The following is a 22,230-nucleotide window of genomic DNA, read 5'->3' on the forward strand; positions in this document are numbered from 1 at the left end:
ACATACACTGTCCTGTGCATGTGCAGAGCTATCTAGAGTCCCATGGATATATGGGACCTTTTCATAGCCATTACAGAAACCTCATTCCCCAGACTTTCCTTTTAAATGTTTTGGTTAGTTTTTGCCGCAAATGTTATCTACTGCATCAGGGAGTTGCAATGTTCAACAACTGCTTCTGATTGTTTTGGACAAAACCCCTAGGTAAAAGGTCACTCATACTGGGCAAACTCCAAGTCAGGTTAAAGGATAGCCTTGTAAGTGGGGTCTTCCAGGGAACTACCAAATACGTTGAATAATGAAAACTCTCTGGGAATGGGGCTTTGAAGGAGCACCAACCCCTTTCTTTTCTCCCCAGTGGTTGCCACACTGCTAATTTCCACTGCGCTTCCAGACTATACCTTTTTAAGGCTACTCTAGAGCTCGGGAGGGAGGGAGGTGAGTAGTGCAAGTTAAAACACTACAAAGTGCACTGTCATCACCATTATTCAGCTTATATTCTCTTCCCAGATTACAGCAGGCCTTTGATGAATTTATGGAGCCCCAACGAAGTTATTCTGACAATTTTTGCAAGTGTTCTTGTTGCTTTTATGAAAGAGAGAATTTTCAGAGGTTCTTACTCCACCGTTTCACTGACATTCAATCTAAAACCCTTATTCTTAATCACCACACCATAGTGCCTGATACAGAAGTGATTTATAAATAATGGTCAGGGTTTTGTTTCTTAACAAAAATGCACTTAATTGTCTTAAGTACTGGGTAGAATTGTGGGTACAGTACCGCATAGAGATCCTAGACCCTGTTTAGGTGACATCTAAATTAGTTTTAGTACCTGGTCATTTCTGGAAATAGATGGTCACTGGAATCCTCCCATTTGCAGAACAAATGGGAATACATTAGAGTTATGCAGTCCATTGTGTGGGATGGGGAAGAAGAACAGGTTATGTGGGAACCATTAAAACTCTCTATCTGCAGTCACTATATAAATGGCTTCTGATTTTCTCCCTGTAGATAAAGAAATTGAATGACACTTTGTATTTTCATTCTTGCCTCTTATGCCAATGCCACAGCTGAATTCCCTGTCTCTGCCTAGTCTTTTCAGATGGATAAAATTCCTGTTTGGCTATACTTTTATTTGACTCCGAAAGAACCAAATAAGCATCACTGCACTCACATCTGCATATTGCATAATTCATGGTCAAGTTATGATCTCCCCTGTACTCTTTAGTCCAGGCTCCTTCTTATTCAGGAGGAGTAAATCAGAGGCAAGGTGGATGATACCACTGGAATATCTATTCTCCAGTACCTCATTGCTGACCAGAAAAATCATTACCATTTAAAAATTTTTAATTCCACCTCCCAGCAGGGCCAACATGTAGCTTCACTCAGATTGCTTATTTATATAACTCTACTAAGAGCATTTTATGATTTCCTGATAACCTGCCACAGTTATAACATACCACAACTATAACAAATTTATTCTTTAAAAGGATAAATTGAATTAATTTTTATCTAAAGACCTTAAAATGGCACTGTGTCCTCTAATTTGGAAGTCTATAAAAAAGAAAAAATAACAATCAAAAGTAGATTTAAATTTTATATTCCCATTTGTGTTCAGCTGGCTTGATGAAGAAAAAGAATGTTAGGAAATTCCTTAAGAAAATCCAGGATTTTTTTGGTTCACCATCGAGGTATTTGTTGACAATTAGCTAACAGTCCATTGAAATTTTTTATAAAGATAGTCTCAAAGGAAGTGAAAATATGCTGCACTTCTGCAGTCTACATCTTCTTTCCTTATTAGAAATATTATCTTTGACCTCTTCTTACTCTCATTCGAACTTGGTTACCTTCTGCCTTTCATATATTCTACTTCTGCTTAAATAATTTCCAATTCCTGTTTCACTCTGATATGTCTACCTACCACTTATGGTCATTATAAACATTCTGAATCTACTACTTAGTCCATTTCCACAGTTATTCTGTTAGTTCTCATTTTGCAATACTACAATGTTCTAATTTTATAATATCCTTTTATTCTAAACCCACCAGAAAACAGGTGGAGGAAAAATGCTAAACTTTGGCCTTGTAATATTCCCTGTAACAAATCTGTGGTCACTGCCTCAAAATGCAAATGAACTATCGCTTTTCTTTTTCTTGGTAAAAAGTGATATTTTAAAAGTTTATACAAGGGGGCTTCTAGCATGTTGGTAATAGTCTCTTTCTTAACCTAGAAGGTAGTTTCAGGGATGTTTTCACTTTGTGATAATTCATTGAGCTATATGTTTTTGTTCTGTGCACTTTTCTGTATACATGTTATATCCCAGTATAAAGGAGTTTTCAAATAGAGTTTCTTATATGGAAGCTCTATGCTGGCCATAAAGAAAAACTAGATTAGAAAACAAGAAGAATCTAGAAATTATCAAAGTAGAGATAATACAGGTTCAGTGGTTGATCATTGGTAACACTGCATATCTTTGTACTAATTAATACTAATATACATAGAACCAGCTTTCACAATATTTTAAATGCCAAAGGAACATACAATGTGAATAGTTTCTACAGACAGGAATGTATTTAATAGTAAATATAAGAGAAGTTTCCACATCTTAGCAGGATATGTATCAATTTTCAAAATTTTCAAAATTAAGTCCATTGTAATAAATAAGAATGGATCTTAAAAGAAAAAACTTTTCCTTAAAGCTTTTTGCTGGTAACTGTAGTCAATAATATTGCAGTACGGTACATATTTGAAAGTTGTCAAGAGATTAAATTGTAAAAGTTCTCATCACAAGAAAAAAAATTTGGGTAACTTTGTATAGTGATGGATGGTACCATTTGGCAGTATACACTAATACTGAATCATTATGTTATATACCTGAAACTAATATAATGTTTTATGTCCATTATACCTCAATTTAAAATTTTTTCAAGCTTTTTGCAAAGATAGCCTCTTAGAAATAATTTTGGCAAAGGCAAAGCAGTTTTAAGATATTCCTTTTATTTTCAAAAAAACAAAAACAAAAAAACCCCCAAAACTAGAGTTCTATCCACAAAAGCCAGTTTGCACATATTATAATCTGAAGTACAGAAATGAAATTCAATTAGCTTTGCCACTTATTTTAGAAATACAACCTTTCAAATATTTTAACCATTTAAAATACACAAATTTTAATATTTAAAATCTATAAAGCTGAATTTAAAGTTTTACTGCTAGTGCACATGCCAAAAAAGTCATATGAGTAAGTCTAGGAGTACTGAAAGCATAAAGCGTGTCCTCCCACACTTCTGCTGAAGCTTCTTGGCAGAAAAAATTATTTTAAATAATCACATAGGTACTAGAAAATCCTGACTATGAAGCAATGGTCTATCTAAGGCTAGAGCAAGTGTCGTTTCAAGTAGGTAGCAAGTGCTTTTGAGATGCCGCTTCCACAGAATGTGAAATTTTATGATTTAAGGAAGAGACACACAAAAGTATCCTGCTTTACCCATTTCTAATTTTTAAAATAAAAATTCAGCTAATTGAGTCAAGCATAAGAGGAAAAGAAAATTAGCACTTCATAAACAGATACTTTACATGTATTATTTGATTTTATCCTCATAATATTGAAGGCAGTATTAACACTCCAAGAAAAACAGCTAATGGTCACAAAATCAGTTGAGAGAAGAGATGGTGACTGATTACTGAAGCTGGGTTATCCCACTATACTCTACTACTTCCATCTTAATTTTTCTGTCTCCACATTATATTTCATTTATAGTAAAAATTATGACGTAAGAAAACAGAGGAAAGTATCAATATTAAATTCTATATAATTAAATAACAACTTCATTTTTGTTTAAAAATCATACCAATGTCTGAATGCCTAATAAATACCAGGTGCTTTGCACTCATTATTCCCATCAGTATTTATTAATAAAAATGTATGAACATATATATACACACACATACACCATATATCCACCTAATCAAATAAAGTTCAGCAGAGCTCATTAGATCTGAAACATGATGTTAGGGCATGGTAAGAAAACAGGCAGAAGCATGGTAGGATACTGATGTCTACTGCTTACCAGTTTTTCTCTGAATGTGTCTTTTCCCAGCTTCCCTGAAAGCAACCATGGCTCTGAAAAAAGCTCGGAGAACTGCCCATCGGAAAACAGCTACAGGATCAATTCCAATCATCCCAGAGATAAATGCATTCTTGCTACTTCTCAGAAGAGCTACAATGTCAGGGCGCATATGATCTGTATTTTTTTCCCGGAAATCCTACATGAAAAAAGTACCAGTGTCATTTCTGAAAAAATTATTAAACCAAGAAGATAATGGGTGACATATCTGAACAGTGGTTGAATAGAGCTACAGAAGTGATTTCTGTTCTAGGCAGCTAAATGGACCAGATAGATAACCTCTAAAAAGTCCCATCCAATCCTAAAACTATTTAATTCTATAATTCATTTAAATTAGAATGAACATTCCACAATCTTATTGCAGCTTGTTAAACACTAGTCAGGGAGAGACTCTCTAAAGGACTATCACATAAAATGACAAGAGAGTTGAATAACAAAAAGCAGCCAGAAATGAAAAGACCAAGAACAGCATTTCAAGCAAAGGGAACACCTATTACCTACAGGTGGTAATGAGTTGGACAAGTTAGGAGAAAACCAGTAAGACCAGGGGCTGGAGCATTCTGGGCAAGGGTGAGAATGGTAAAAGAATAGGCAAATAGGCTATGTAGGCTATGTAAGCCTGAGTCAGGAGTTTGGATTTTATTCAAGTGTAAAGGAAAGCCACTGGAAGGATAGTGACATGAGCTAACTGGTGTTTTATAAACATCACTGGTTGCTGCAGAGGGAATGAATTGTACAAAGAATGGAAAAGGGAGGCCACCTATCGCAGTATTCCAGATAAGAGCTGACAGTGATTTGGACACATTGATGGTACTAGTGGAAATGGAAAATGGTTATCATATCTGGGATATGTTTTAGAGGCAAGGACAAAGGACTTGCTGGTGGACTAGCGCATGGTGAGTGAATGAGGAAATTAAGTTAACACCAATACTTTGGGTTTGAGCAACAAAATGGGTAGAGGTGCCATATGTGGAGAAGGCTAAAGGGAAGAGAAGGTATAGGGATAGAAAATGATGATCAAGAGATAAGTTTTGTCCAAGTGAAGCTTGAGATGCTGAGAACAATGATAATATCAAGCGATATTTACTGAGAGGTTTCTAAGTGTATGACACACTTCTAAACATTTTACATGTGTTGTCTCACTGAAGTTCATTTCATCACCTTAACAACTCCTTGAGGTAGATATAATTATTCCTATTTTATAGATGAGGAAAGTGAGTCACAGAAAGCTTAACTATCTTGGCCCCTATCACACGGTAACTGGAAGAACAGAGGTTTAAACACAGCCACTCATAACCAGTATATACTATGTCTGCATACAGACATCAAGTAGGCAGATAGATATATGTGTCTAGAGTCTTACAGAGATTTCAGGAAATACATTTGCATATCATCAGCATATAGATTTGTAAAGCTGGATAAGGTCACCTAAGGACCAGTTAAAACCAGCTGTCAGTGGAGGTTAGCATTTAAACACCCCACAGAACGACAGGGAGTGCAAGAATCTTACACTCCTGGAATAAGGTCCCAGATTGATACATATAGTCTAGGCATTTGGAAGGATTAAAACTTGGTGAGTAAATCATTCCATGTCAGTGCAGCTTCGCAGAACAGCTCTAACTCAGAATTCTATGAGGATCATATGTAATATGACATCATCTATCCTCATGTCCAGAAGGCAGCTTGGACTCATCCTATTATCTTTGGGGCTTTCCTTTCCTAGTAATTCTTGGTTCTCCTGAGAACAGGGAAAAATGGGTAACAAGCCGAAAGTCTTGGTGCTTAGTTTGTCCCTAAGTACCCTTTGAGCAAAAGTATATATTATAAAAGTTAGTAAAACTGAGTAAGAATTTTCAAATCAAATCACCAGCAGTAGCAAATACCTACTGAGGGCAGACAAATGTCAGGCACTAAGTTAAGCACTAACAATTACCCGATAAAGTAGAATCAATTATAAACCACACTTTACTGATAAGTAAACAGAGAGGTAAAGAAGTTCATCAGAGGTCAAACATAAGTGCCTATAACAGGAACTAAAACATCAGTCTGCCCTATTCCAAATATCATCCTGTCCTATTAATAACTACACCGTAAAACCTAAAATTTTAGATTTCTTTTCCATGATGATGTCAAATGTTGACAGAGACCTTCCTTTTCCAAGTGTAATGGTCTTTTCTGTCTTTATATTTCTAGATTTCTAAGCACATTTCATAAATTCATCACATCATCCTTGAAACTCTCTTCTATTGGTTTCTGTAACAATGCACTTCATGATTTACTACTTACCTCTTGTGCAGTCTGTTCTCAGTCCCCACTGTTGGTTCTGTATTGAAAATTCTTAGGGTTTCATCTTGTGCACTCCTGTATTTTTCACTCAATCATCTTACATCAGCTGATCTCGACCACAATTATGGCTTGAAACACTATCTAAATGATGAAGCCCAAATCTACATTTCCAGCTCAAATATTTCTTGTTATGTCAGAGATCCATTTATACATCTTAAATGTATCTCAAACTTGAAAGAAAATACGTAACACTAGTATTGCTTACATGTTTGAACGCATTCACCAGTGAAACCATGTGGGCCTGGAATTTCCTTTGTGGAAAGTTTTAAACTACTGATTCAAATTACTTAACAGACATAGGGTATTTAGGTTTTCCTATATTTTCTGGTGTCAATTTTGGTAGTGTGTTTTTCATGGAATTTTCCATTTTATCTATGCTGCCAAACTTATTGGCAAAATACGTTCATATCTCTAACATCTGTAGAGTATGTAGTTAAATCCCCTTATTCATTTCTGCTATCTGTAATCCGTGAATCTCTTTTTTTCTTTCATTAGTTATTTTCTATTACCTTTTACTTACACAGTTTACCCTTGAACAACATGGGGGTTAGGGATGCCAACCCACCCACGCAGTTGAAAATCTCCGTTTAACTTTATAGTCAGCCCTTTATAGTAACTACAGTGCTGTATCCATGGAGTCAACCGATCATGGATCATGTAGCACTACAATACCTATTTATCGAAAAACACTTGTGTATAAGTGGACCCCCACAGTTCAAACCTGTGTTGTTCAAGGGTCAACTGTATTATTTTCTGTTATCTTTTCAAGGAACTAACTTTTGGCTTTGTTAATTTCTATACTGTATGTCTGCATTCTATTGCACTGAATTCTGGTCTTCCCTTTATTATTTCTTTCTTCTAATTCTGGGGGGGTTAATTTGTTGTTCTTTCCTTAGTGTATTTTCAACTAGTCTTCCTTTCTAACATATGCTTTTTTTAAAGTTATAAATCATTGCTTTAAATGCATCCTACAAATTTTGAGATGTTTTCTCTTCATTAATGTTCAGTTTAAAATATCATTTTAATTGCGATTTCTTTTTTAACTCAGGCATTATATAGAAGAATTTTACTTAATTTCTAAACACCCAAAAAATATCTAGTTATCCTTATGATATGCCAATGAGGTCAGTTGTTAAGTAGTGCTGTTCAATTTTTGTTTTATTGATTTTTGTCTGCATATTCTGTTACTGAGACATATATATTAAAATCTACAACGTTGATGGTTAACTTGTCTAGTTCTACTTTTGCTCCCCTTTTGGCTTATATACACTGAATGGAAGTCATTAGGTACGTACAACTTTTGATATGTCTCCTGTTGAACTAGCCAAACTGGCCCCTTTTATTGTTATGAAATGTGCTCCTTTATCTCTAATAATAATTCTTGTCTTAAAGTCTACCTTGTCTGAAAATAATGTAATTATACCAGCTTTCTTTTAGTTAAGGTTTGCCTGGTGTGTCTTTTTCCCATCCTTTTATTTCCTTTCAACCTATCTGATAGTATGAATGAATAATCACAGACACAATTGCATATATTATATGATTCCATTTATCTGAAATTTAATAACAAGTAAAAAAAACTAAGGATAAAAAAATTAGGGTAGGGACTTCCCCGGTGGCGCAGTGGTTAAGAATCCACCTGCCAGTGCAGGGCACATGGGTTTGATCCCTGGTCCAGGATGTTCCCACATGCCACGGAGCAACTAAGCCCAAGCACAACAACTACTGAAGCCCATGCACAGCTGCTGAAGCCCGTGCACCTAGAGCCCATGCTCTTCAACAAGAGAAGCCACCACAATGAGAAGCCTGTGCACCATAACAAAGAGAAGCCTCCACTCGCCACAACTAGAGAAAACCTGTATGCAGGAACAAAGACTCAATGCAGCCAATAAATTAATTAATTTTAAAAAAATTAGGGCAGTGTTTACCTCTGGGCGAGGAAGAATGAGCTAGGAAGGGGCATGAAAAAAATCTGTACACTTCAGATTTCTGCACCTTATGCGCCTCGCTATATGATTGTATAGTTTGAGTTTTTTTTGCTTTCATTTTATATTTTTAAATTGAGATATAACTGACACATAACATTGTTTAAGGTGTACAAAACATTGATTTGATATTTATATACTGCAATTTGATTACCACTTTGGAGTTAGCAAACACCTCTATTATGTCATATAATCATCATTTCTCTGTGTGGTAAGAACACTTAAGGTCTGGTCTCTTAAAAACTTTGAAGACAATGCTATAATCAGAATGCTAACTATAAATACAATGTTTACTTTAATTACAATGTTACACATTAGATCTCCAGAACTTAACTGCAGGTTTGTATCCTTTGCCAGCATCTATCTCCTCAATTCCCCTACTCCCTAGTAACCACTGTTCTACTCTGTTATTCTTAATGTTTGTTCTAAAATATGTTCCTTCCCATTTTTTCCATCTCAGGAAATAGCACCTCAAATTCACCCATCAGCTACAGTCAGAAGTCACTTACCTGGAATCCAACAATAAGGTTTACTGACTGTACCTCCAAAAAATATCTCATAATCATCTAGATCTCCTCCATCTCTACTGCCAACTCCGTGGTCCAGTTTACCTTAACATTTCACCTCAACTATTTTAAAAAGCTACCTAATTGATCTCCCAGCTCCCAACCTCTCCCTCTGCTATTCCTTCTCCTCCGAGAAATCAATCTTTTAAAAACACATATCATATCTTCTGCTTAAAATCTTTTCATGGCTTCTCATCTCATAATAGTTTCAACAAAAACAAAACTCCTTTAACTTGGTCTAGAAGCCCTGAAGAATTAACTTGCTGTCCATTCTCTGAATTCATTTCATGCCACTATTTTCTTTGATCACTATAATCTAGTAACACTGACCTGTTTTCAATTATTTTAATGTATTAAATTGTCCTATCTCGTGGCCTATACCATTCATCAACCCAACCCCTCACCAAGGTAACATTTACTTCAGGTCATCTCTTAAATTCTGAGTTTCTCAAAGAGGTGTTCATAGATCTACAAATTCAAAATCCACTGTTTCACTACTTTCTCTCACAGAACCCATTTGTTTATTTATACACACAGCCCCACTTCTCTATATTAAACACACACACATGCGTATATGTATATATGTGTGTATATGTATATATAAAGCCAGAAACATGTCTGCTAATTTATCACTAGATCATTCTAAACACAAGGCACAGGGTCTGGCATGTGTTCTGTGCTTAGTAGATATCAATACTTCCTGAGTAAATGAATCAGTGATGAATGAATGAGTGATCTTAATTCTGACTCTCACCTCAGGATCCAGGAGAAAACACATTGCTCCACCATTCTCCATATCGTCAGTGCCTTACTGTCTTAAATGTCTAAACTGTCTTAAATGGCAGGCTTAAACATCAAGTGGTTGAAGGTTAATGGGCTCATCAATTACAAACAAGGAATGGGCACAATTATGAAGAGTCCCTTCCATGGGAGATAAGAGTTTCAACATACTCATTAGGAGTACAAGCTCACAAATACCCAGTGGTACATGAAGACACAGCCTGTCAGGCCTCATGGATGTACAGAAGAGAAAAACTCAACCAACTACGTAGATAAACTAGTGGGTTTAAGACTTACTGATGGTATCTATTCTTTCAGATCTAAAAAGGCTATTACAATTCTGGAATGACCTATATGGAAAAAGAACCTGAAGAAGAATGGATATGTGCATGTATAGGTAAAACACTTTGCTGTATACCTGTACACCTGCTGTACACCTGAAACTAACACAACACTGTAAATCAACTATACCCCGATATAAAATAAAAATCAAATTTAAAAAAATTTAAAAAAAAAACAGAATATAAATAAATAGGCTATTACATATAGAATGGACTGACATCAGTTTTAGCTGCAGGAGGAAACAAACAAAACCATCTCCTAGTGACAGCAGAATACTGCAAAGTAGAGTATGAATTTTAGTAGTATCCTTATAAAATGTCTCCCACTGTTACTGACCAGCTGTAAAGGGGGTAGTGTGACAGGGATGCTGATGTAGTTAAGAACACTCCTCTGCCCTAAAGGCATATTCAATGAGAAATTTACTGACCTTTACCCCATATTTTACTTTCCCGGCATAATGCTTTATGATGAAAGCAGGCTCCATCACAGCTGGAAATTCAATGTAAGAATTCTCTTCATGCTGATGCTTAAATTTGTCCAGCAGTGTTTGATTTGTAGCCTGTGGAAAGCTGAATTAAAAATAAAAACAAAGGGGAGTCAAGGAAGGGAGGGAATACGGGGATATGTGTATAAAAACAGTTGATTGAACTTGGTGTACCCCCCCCCCAAAAAAATAAATAAATAAAATTTAAAAAAAAATACAAAAAAATAAAATAAAATAAAATAAATAAAAACAAAAACACTAAAGAAAGATGCAGCAGTTAATACAGTATTTTTTAAAATACATTTTAATTATATTTCCAACACATTTAGCAAATTACAGAGAGTTTTCATTTAGATAAATTTTCATAACAAGCTGAAAAAAGAGTAAAACAAGAATTGGTATTCCTATTTTGTACATGAGAGCTCAAAAGTTGTGATTTGCCTAACTCACGCTCTGCAAGTAGCAGAAGTGAGAAATTAACTCAGGTCTTTGGCTGTTTAATCTTAGGTCGCAGTGTGCTGCACTACCATAAAACCCAAAGGATAATAAAAACAAAATCATATGTTCTTTGGGGTCAAGAACTTGCAATAAGGGAATGATCTCTCAATTCGGACAGGTCCTTTAAATCACTGTCATTTTTTGTTTTTTCTTCATGTATGAATTAAGTAGTAATTTTCTTACCTACACCAGTTACTGCATATTTTTATATTATATCTATTATTATTTCAAATATATATCAATGGGTTTATACTCACTGATGAGCATTTCATATCCGGAAATCATTCAAATAATATTTATTAGGAAGTAACTATATAATAGTAGTACAGGCATATCAAACTTCAGGAGAGAAAAAAATCACTACTGGTTGGGAACAATGGAAAGGTTCACAGAGACTACAGGAGGCAATTATGAGCTAGATGTTAAAAGTTGGGTAGGAGTTTCAAATAGAGAAAATAATCACTGACAATAAAAAGGAGAGGGCAAGTATCTTTCAGAGAATAGTTTCATTTAACAGTAGCTGAAATAATGAAAAATAATATGACGAGACTGTAAAGATGCTGAATATGATATCTAATGTGTAAAGATGATTCCAAAATTATAACAAAAATGGTTAATTACATAGTATGTATTGAAATCAGGAAGGAGAATGATCTTTGATGTCAAATGGTCATTGCTTAAATTTCCAATTCTGTCTGTGACCTTGGGCAAGCTAGGTACAACCTTCTTTAAGAACTGGTTTGTTAATCCATGAAATGAGTAAAATGAGGTATCACAGTGCTAGTAGAATTAAACACTAGTAAAAACACCTAATAGTAGTTGACATCCTATTGGGATGGTATAAATGTTACCTACTTCTTTATGTTGCCAACACTGCCATTTTCCTAGTCAACTAGGCCTGCTTTTACATTCAAATACTACCCCTTCCTCAAACACCTCCACTATCTAGGCTCTTCCCTCTCCTTCCCAGAACTCTAAAACCATTCTAGAATGGATTACAATTCTTAAACAATTTCAATCAGCCTCCACAGTAGCCTCACTGATTTTAATTTTACCTTACTTCATGTCACCAAACAGAACTATCAAAATAAATTTTTCTACAACAGTGGTTTAATCGTGTACCTCCCCTACTCTGGAAAATTGAAATCCAAGCTCCTAAGCCTAGACCAACCCAAACTCCACAAACTTACCCCTCACTACTGCACAGAATGCTTCTTTTCAAGAAGGATGCTCACCTCATTGTCCCTAGGCAAAGGTTTATTTACCTTCTAATCCTCTGAGTAATCAGAAAGCTTGTGATTTGTTTTTCTCTTACTTTTAAATGGAGAAAAGAAATTTTGAAAGGAAGGAGGACAGAAATGAGAACAATTTTTATTCCAAACAAGGAAAGATGGAAAGAAAAGCTCCCCACATGTCCTGCATTCAACAAACATTTGTGGATACATCCTACATTATCAAGCAAAAGGGCTGCTTGGCACAGAGGCAGAGCAGACATTATTGTACATTTCAAAGCTCTTCATCTAGTGTTCCCCAAAGGCTACCTGCAAGGGCAGCCTTAGATTAGTGTTTCTTTGCATATAAGAAGTATCTCTGGGGCTTTCAAAAATACCAATGCCTGGACCCCATCTCCTGTGATTGATGCTAGGCCGGTGACATACCAGTACTTTTTTACAAGTTTCCCCAGGTAATTCTTATCAACAGGCAAGACTGATAAAATGCTGTCCTAAATGAATGCTCTGATGGTAACTTCAGTTTGTTAAAATGCAGATTCTGATTCAAGAAATCTGGGGTGTAGGACTTCCCTGGCAGTCCAGTGGCTAATACTCTGCACTTCCAGAGCAGGGGGCACGGGTTCAATCCCTGGTTGGGGAACTAAGATCCCACATGCCGCATAGCCAAAAAAAAGAAAGAAAGAAAAAGAAATCTGGGGTGGAAGTATGAGATTCTGTACTTACAACAACCTTCAAGGTGCTGCCAGTGCTGCTGTCAGAAGACCACAAGACTGATAACACTCCTAACTTTGCTTACACCATTCCTCCTTTCTAAATTCCACACTGCATCCTTTATAATCTAGTCTATAAAATTTGAACAGCCAGTAGACAGCAAAGACAAGATTAAATAAGACTTCTAACTTCCAACCCATGCGCCTAAAGCACTATGAACACACTGAATGAAGCAGGAACACCACTAAGGATATACTTCATGTAACATATTCCCTATAGAACAAAATATCTTTAGAGGAAAAATACTCAAAGTGATTCCCAAAACAGCTCTTTCTAAATGAGACTAATTTATTTTCAACCCCTCTTTATAGGTATATGACAAAGGGAAAATATTTCATGCCTTTGCATCTTCTGGAATGTTAAAGCACAGTGACAAAGGTGGTCCATTTACAAGGGGAGGTTATAATAGGACTGACATAACAAAAGGAAAATAATACTATGGTTTACTAAATTTTTTTTTGAAGAACTAATATAGAAGCATAACTGAAGCGACAATTAACAGGTTACTCAGTCCAATCTCCTACCTACAATAATACCCTAACATATGATGCAAAATAATTACTATAAGGGGAAATTTTACTACTTTATGAAGCAGCTGCTAATCAGCTCTAATGATTAGAAAGTTCTTCCTTAAACTGAGCCAAAGTCTGTCTCCCTGTAATCTCTGGCCACTTGGCTTAACCCAAGAAGCTTTTGGGTAACAGCAAAGAGGTGATATTCTCTTCACTGGGTAGTATTTACATTTACGTGAGGTAGTAACTGACTGGGTAAAGATGGTCTTTGTATAAATAAGATGTGCACTCAATGAAATTCTGCTTAAAGAATAACAGACCAGACAAAACCCCTTTGCTCTATTCATGTTTTAATTATATATCCACTAGCTCATTTGCTGCTTACAACCCCCATAAGATATACAGCAGACGGCATTATAATTTCTCATCATCACTTCCTTTTTGCATGCAAGAAAACTGAGGGCCAAAGATATTAAGCCATTTGCCAAGGGTAGTTAATAGAGTTGGAATACAACCCTGAACTGCTGACTCTACAGCCTAAGTATTATGGTGAAGCAATACAGGATAATACTTCAAAGCAAAAGCTTATTACTCTGCTCTCTGTATCTACATGTTTGTTTTTGTTTGGTTTATTCACTTATTTTGTTTTTGTTTGCTTACTCGTTTTTTATATACCAGCGCGGACGGGGCAGCGGGGAGGGCAAAATTGGTAAAAGGGATCAACTGTATGGCAACAGAGAGAAAATAAATTTTTGGTGGTGAGCACACTGTAGGGTATACAGAAGTAGAAATATAATGTTGTAAACATGAAACTTATATAATGTTATAAACCAATGCTACCTCAATAAAAAAGGGAAACAAAAGCTCAAGTAAAAGGAAAAACTAAAGCTTAGTCAGAAATACCTGGAGCATTTGAATCTCAAGTCTATCATTTACTATATATATGATCTTCTTCTCGATTGCTTAAACTTTCTTGTTCTTCTTTTACCATAAAAGAGCTCAAACAAAAAGAACTGCTTATCATTTCAATATCTAATCCTATGGATCTCAACACTAAATACAAAAGCTTTCCAAAATAAAATACACTAGAAGTCAGGTATGCAGGCTGAGTCAAGAACCAATAACCTTACAACTTTATAAGAGACAATATGTTTCAGGACATACAGAGCAATACAAGAAACTTTTACAACTCTGGACATAAAATTAAAATACTTTTTGTGTTAGCTGCATTTTAATTCATTTACATTAATGGAAATAAATGTGATAGGCTGGTGATAGAGTGGGTAGATGTAACTGTTAGCAGTCTCCTTTCCATTATATTTTGCATTCTGCCATATTACCTTGTAATTCTATGTAGCAATTCTGTGTGTTTATGGCATATTAATAGGGTGACATATAACTTACCATACATACCAGGAAATTCTGAGAGTAAAAGTAGGCACCTTTAATAACTAAAGTGAACAACAGGCATAAACTTTACATTGTCCCATGCAAACCTGGTATATAGTCATCCTATCTATGATAGTACATGCTTAATATTTTATATTGTAGTTTAATGGGTATAATACTAAGCTAGGGATCAGGTGACCTAATTCAATTTCTAAATATTTTACTAAATAGAAAACCAACACACCACCACTTTGGTTTCTCTAATTCTAGATCTGCCATCTCTTAGGATAATTAAACTATAAATAATACTTATAGAGCACTGAGAACTCTCTGGAGGATGCTATATGAAGCTTTAGTTCTGAAGCATATATATAAGTTTAGTATATTGAACAGTGTTATCAAGAGATGGCAAATATCTAGCATATGTTGCCACTTAAAACCTCCACAGCCATGGCAGATATCATGAATCTATTATTCTATTCTCTGCTAAACTGAAAACCTACAAACACATCTTATAAAACTTTTTAAAATTCATTTTTATTGGAGTATAGTTGACAACTACACTCCAATAAAAATGAATTAAAAATAAAAAATGAACCCATTCTTTTTTTTTTGAATCCATTCTTAAAACACATACACATGCATACACACACACACACACACACACACACACACACACAAACACAAACTTAATTCAAGAAGAGAGGAACACAAAACAAAAACAAAAAATAAATATATACCAACAAATGTAATATCAAAGTGACTCTGTAGAAGAAATCTGGAAAAACTCAAGGAAAAAATGAGTTCAACAGTGAAGTCCATCCAATTTTCTTTAAAAACACACAAACAGGGCTTCCTAGGTGGCACAGTGGTTGGGAATCTGCCTGCCAATGCAGAGGACATGAGTTCGATCCCTGCTCCAGGAAGATCCCACATGCCGCGGAGCAACTAAGCCCATGTGCCAAAAAAAACAAAAACACACAAACACACAAAAAATGCATACATGGGAAACTTTGGCTCTTTACTTAATAATGTTAAGAAGAAAGTTTAGGGCTTAAGAAGATGTGAAAAGCCCAAAAGGCCAATAACAAAATTGAAAAGAATCATACTCACTTGCTTTCTTCATCCAAAAGATGGAGCAGGCCTGTTGGTTTCTTGCTAATAAGATTTATGCAACAGGTATTATCAATATAATCGATATTGTGCCAGCTGATACCTTCAGCTCTATACTCCTCCTAGGAAATAACAAATTAACAATTTATTCATCTTGCAGAAAATAACAGGTATGTGAGAATAAGGACTAAAAAGCTTTTACCAGGATTAAAAGAATAGCTTAAGCTTTTCTCTTCTAAGTCATTACTCCACACAATGGAAGAATGTACAATTTCAGTTGTATAAAATCTTGATATAGTTCATGTCTGTTTTGTTTTTTTTTTTAAGTACATGCAACCAAATTTTCTGGTTAGAATCCTATTTGTGATTCCACTCAGATGAAAATTTAGGGCTGGATTTGTTTTTGCCACACTCTCCAATGACTGCACTAAGGAAAAATATAAAATAAAAAAGCCTAATTTCTCCCACACGACTCTAAGACATCAAAAGGAACTGCTGGATCATCAACAACGAATTTAATGAAACAATGTCTGGGAAAAGTGGAAAACTATCACCTCCAGTGATCACTGACATAAATCATATGGAATTCACACACACTGAACTTCGGCAAAATAAAACTCTTACAATATCTTTCAAAAGGTAGGGGCAGGGGCAGGGTAGTTTCCCAAATTTCAAGACTAAATAACTCAAAGTTCACACACTGAGCAACTATTCAAAACTCTCTTATGGGGACTTCCCTGGTGGCACAGTGGTTAAGAATCCGCCTGCCAATGCAGGGGACACGAGTTCAAGCCCTGGTCCGGGAAGATCCCACATGCTATGGAGCAACTAAGCCCGTGCACCATAACTACTGAGCCTGCGTGCCACAACTACTGAAGCCCATGCTCTGCAACAAGAGAAACCACCACAGTGAGAAGCCTATGCACCACAATGAAGAGTAGCCCCCACTCACCACAACCAGAGAAAGCCCTTGTGTAGCAACAAAGACCGAATGCAGCCAAAAATTAATTAATTAATTAATTAATTTAAAAAAAACTCTCTTATGAAGCCCTCATTGTTCCTTCCTCAATCTCTATTCTAGGAAATATTCTTTTATTCATCTCTGCGATGCTTTTACTTTTAAACTATTTGTCAGAAAATGCCCAGAGAATAAAGAAGTTTCTACATTGCAGTGATATTGAGGCACCAAATAAATATCCTGTTTATTTGATGGTTTTGTATTCACTGATTACAATTGCATACTTCTCTGCAAATACAGTAGTTTTGTGAAATAGTGATTTTGTAATTTTATCATTCTTTCTGTATTATCATTATCCATTGAAGTGAACCCTAGTATAAACCATAGTTACTCTAATTGGGAAAGGTAAATGCTTAATTGTTTCCTCTTAACTAACAATTTCACAAGTAAGTAATGCTATATAAAGGTCACCTCCAAACAGTGGTAAGGAAGTGTTTTACCTATTCTTTTTCATAGCATGGATAAAAATCGTACTAGATAGTACAAGCATATGGATTTTTATAGACATTACTAGCAGTCCAAAATCCCTTCTCATCCCCTTCTCCCAATGATGATTCAGACCCTCTTGCCCAAAGTTAACTATTATCCTAACTTCTAATACCACTGATAAGATTCACTTGTTCATAAATATTATATAATTAAAATCATATAATATTCTTTTCATCTGACTTTCACTCAACATTACGTTGTAGGATGCATCTGAAGTTCATTCACTTTAATTGCTGTAGGGCAGGGGTTGTGAAGTGCTGCATTTGCTCATTTATGCATTATCAAGGCTGCTTTCTCAATGTAACAGCAGAGCTGAGACCATATGCCCACCCCCCAAAACCTAGAAGACTGATTTATCCGGTCCCTTTACAGAAAAAGTATGCCAAAATCTGCTATGGAGATTAAGTCTCAAACTTTAATATACAACAGAATCATGTGGCGGGCTTGTTAAAAACAGAAGCCTCAAACCCAGAATTTGTGAATAAGTGGGTATAGGGTGGGATCCTATATTTGCATTTCTAAGGAATGCCTAGGTGATGCTGATGGTACCAGTAAGGTAGAAGAAGAAGAACTCTTTGAGAACCAACACTGTAGAGTATTTACATACAATGTATTCACCTATTTACATACTATGGATAGGCATTACACTTATTTCCAACTTTTGGCCATTAAAAATAATGACATTATGAACATTTCTGTACAAACCTTTTGGTGAACATTTATATATGTTTCGCGAGTGAAACCACGGGCTCATAAATTACACATGTATAACCTCAGAAGACAATGCCAAACAGCGTTCTAAAGTGGTTGTACCAATTTATACGCCTACCACCAGTGTATGCGACTTTCTGGTGCACAGTATTTCTCTAATACTTGTATTGCCAGTCTTTTTCATTTTAGTCATTCTGGTGAATGCCTAGGAATATTTAATTATGGTTTTAATTTTATCTTCCCGAATGACTAATAAGTGAAAAACCTTTTTGTATTTTACTTCCCATTTGGCTATCCTTACATGTCTATGTTGATGATAAAAATTCTTAGAAAACATCCTTGCCTTGTTTTCAGTCTTACGGGAAAATCATTCAGTCTATTTCCATTAAGTATGATATTAACTGCTGGGTTTTTTGTAAAAAATGCCCTTTATAAGGAAGTTCCCTTCTATATGTACCTAGTTTGCTAACGGTTTTGTTTTTAACAAGAATGAATATGTAAATTTACCAAACGTTTTTTATATTTCTATTGAGATCACCATGAACTTTTTTCTCTTCTGTTTTGTTAATACATAAATGAAACTGATAGGTGGTTAGATGTAACACACACGAGGAAAAACTCCTCTTGGTTCTGATGTTTCATCCTTTTACACATCTTGCTGGATTTAGAATATTTGTTTAGAATTTTTAAATCTACATTTATGAGTGAAATTGGAAATTTCCACTTCTAATAATATCCTTCACAGATTTATATATCAATGTTATCCTGGCCCCCAAAAATGTGTTGATAATTGTCCCCATTTTTACTATTCCACATAAGAACTTATGTCAAACTGAAAATAATTCTTTGAACGTTGGCAGAATGCATCAATGGTGCCATTTTGGCTTACAATGTTCTTTATGGAGAGGTTTTTAATTACATATTCAATTCCTTTAATAGAGAATTAAACTTTGTATTTCATCTGTGTCAGTTTTGAAAAGTTTTTTCTCATATCATTTGATAGGTCTACTTACAGACATAAAGTTGTTTAGTGTATCCTATTATCTTTCTAACACATATAGGATACACAATGATGCAGTCTTTATCACTGCTGTTCTGGCTATTTATATCCCTCTCTGTCTTTGTGTGTGTGTGTGTGTGTCTCTTACTCTCTCCCACCAACTTCTTGAGGGTTGTATCAATGTTATTAGTCATTTCAAAACATTACTTTTCACTTTATTGATCCTCTCCCATAATATATGTTTTCACTTTTATTTAATCTTCTCTTTTCTCTTTATTATTTCCTTCTTTCCACTTTCCTTTGGTTTAGTTTGCTAATCTTTTTCCACTTTGTTACTCATTGCTCTTCAACCTTAAAATCATCTAACAGCTATAAAATTTTCCTGTAAGTAAATCATTAGTCACATTTCTTTAGTGACTAAAGTGCACCTTTAGTCACAAGTTTTAATATGTAACATATGAAGTTCAATATATTTTCTAATTTTTTCAACTTCTAGGCTATTTAGAATTTCTTAATTTTTAATCATATTTTCTAGTTATCTTTTTGTTGTTGGTTTCTGATGTGACTTCATTATGGTATTGAGATCTGTGTGATTTCAAAACTGAAATCTGACCCTTGTTTTATGGTCCAGTACATAAACAAATTTTATAATCTGCAACTATATATATATATATATCAGATAAGTATTTGCTGTAAAAATCTTCTGTGTACTTATTTGATATAGGCCTCAAACCCAGGGAAACTGGCATTCTAATCAAGGCCAGGCAGGACTAAGTACCCTCAAAAGCACCCACCCAATCCTCTGGGTGCTTTAAAACATCTTCTGTATCCTTACCAACTTTTTGTCTACTTATTCTATCAGCTATTCAGCAAAGTACGTTAAAATATTCCACTAAAAGTGCAAATATATGTTGGTTTTTAGTTTTATCAATTTTTTGTTTTATGTACTTTGAGGCTGTATTATGAGGTACCTATAAGTTTGGAATTGTACACTTTCTGATGAACTGATCCTTTAGAATTATCAAATACTCCTTTTTATCTCTAGCAATGATTAAAGTGTGATATTAATATAGTTACATCAGTTCTTTGGTTTTTGTTAAGGTTTCCTAAATAGTTTTGCATCCTTTTACTTTTAACCTTTCTGTATGCTTACATTTAAAGAATCTCTCTTAGAAGCAGCAATTTAGTCTTATTTTCTATCCAAACTGATAATCTTTGGCTTCTAGCCAAAGTAATTAGTCCATTTATGTTTAATGTAATTACTGATATTGTGGGATTAAATCAACCATCTTACCATTTGTTATTCGTCCTACTTTCTTGTTATTGCTCTTATTTCTCTTTCTTGCTTTCTTTTGTATTACCAGAGTTGTTTTTACTTCACTTGCTTCCTATATTAACTTGACAGTTTTATATTCTTTTACTACTTAGTGGTTATCCTAAAATCATAAGGTACATTCTTAACTTATCAATGTCTAACAGAGAAAAAAATCTTCTATCACTTGGCATTTAATACAAAGATCTTAGAATGCCTTAAATTCTGTATCCCTTCCTGAATTAAATGCTATTGTACTCATGTGTTTTAGTTGTACATAGACATTAAGCCACAAAAGATATTTTTATTTTTGTCTAGTTTTGTTAATATTCATTTAGAGTCACCCACTTTTTTACATTGTTCATTGCTTTTCATTCCTTCCTGCATCTCTGAGTGACAATGGAAATAATTTAGTTACTGCCCAAATAACATACTTCAGTTTTAAGGAAAATACCCCACTGTCTTCTGGCACCCACTGTTTCCCCTGAAAGCCTAACTTCCAATCTTATTATTACTTCTTTATAGGTACTGCTTCACCCCATCTCTGGCTGCTTCTCAGATATTGTTTTCATTGTCTTTGGCTTACTATCTGGCTGTCTTTGCTATAACAGTTTGTATTCTCAGGGCTTCTCTTATGTGTGCTTGTTGAATTTTTTTTTGTTTTGTGTTTTAAGTTTTGGAAAATTTTCAGCCATCATTTTTTTCAAATACAGCTTCTATCCTACTCTCTCTCTTTCACATACGTCGTTCCAGAATTCCTGTTACACATGTTATACCTTTTCACTAAGCCCCATGTCTCCTACATTATTTGTATTTTCCTCTTTTACTTTATTCATCAGGCTGTTATTTCTTCTGGCTTATCTTCCAAATCACTAATTTTCTCTTAAGCTATATCTGTGAAAAACTAATATTATGTTTTTAATTTCATTCTACTTTTTATTCTAGATTTTCTTAAACTCAGGATTTTTTAAAACAGTTTGTAGTTCTTTAATAAAATTATCACTTTAAAAAAATTTCTTTAAACCATTGTTCTTTAAAGTTCATTTCTGGTAAGATTATTATCTGGATCCCCTATGATACAGTCTATTGTCTCACTTCTCTTGGTTTTTATTCATACTGGTTTCCTTCCTTGTACATCTTCAAACAAATTTATCAGTTAAGAAACTGAATGCTTGTATATAAAAAAGTATAGAGATAACTTTAGCACTAGGATGATCTCATCCTCCACTGGAGACTGAATTTGCTCTTGGTAGGTGGCTAAGAATACTGGAAATTCTACACTATTTTAACCCAATCAAGAACTGAGGTTATTTTGAACTGGGCTTTAGCCCCTATGATGTCTTCTCTATTTCTGCTTTACCTTTACTCTAAGATATTACCCTTTGGGGTCTTCAACCTAAAGCCTGTGGAAACTGCCAGTGGGTTCCTCCTTGTTCTTTAATCAGAAGAAAACCCTTTTAGGCTTCTCAGATTCTCAAGCCCGACTCTTTCAGAATCTGGCAGCCCTCTACCAGAATAGAAATGTCTCTAGGGACAAAGCAGTCCCCAAATGCTGGGCTCAAC

At 34.9% G+C, this 22,230-nt stretch overlaps 1 protein-coding gene across 11 annotated transcripts in view; it reads right to left on the reverse strand.

Annotated features, from left to right (window-relative positions):
• Window positions 1-22,230, reverse strand: part of MYO9A (myosin IXA) — a 262,701-nt gene that overhangs the window by 140,613 nt on the left and 99,858 nt on the right. For all 11 annotated transcript variants that reach the window (XM_057723187.1, XM_057723183.1, XM_057723186.1 and 8 more), the window contains 3 exons: window positions 16,138-16,259; window positions 10,566-10,707; window positions 4,066-4,261 (listed from right to left, as the gene is read on the reverse strand). In XM_057723187.1, coding sequence (XP_057579170.1) covers window positions 4,066-4,261; window positions 10,566-10,707; window positions 16,138-16,259 — 460 coding nt within the window. The remainder of the gene's footprint in view (window positions 1-4,065; window positions 4,262-10,565; window positions 10,708-16,137; window positions 16,260-22,230) is intronic.

This window comes from Hippopotamus amphibius, chromosome 2 (genome assembly GCF_030028045.1).
Source record: "Hippopotamus amphibius kiboko isolate mHipAmp2 chromosome 2, mHipAmp2.hap2, whole genome shotgun sequence".
Lineage (NCBI taxonomy): Eukaryota > Metazoa > Chordata > Mammalia > Artiodactyla > Hippopotamidae > Hippopotamus > Hippopotamus amphibius.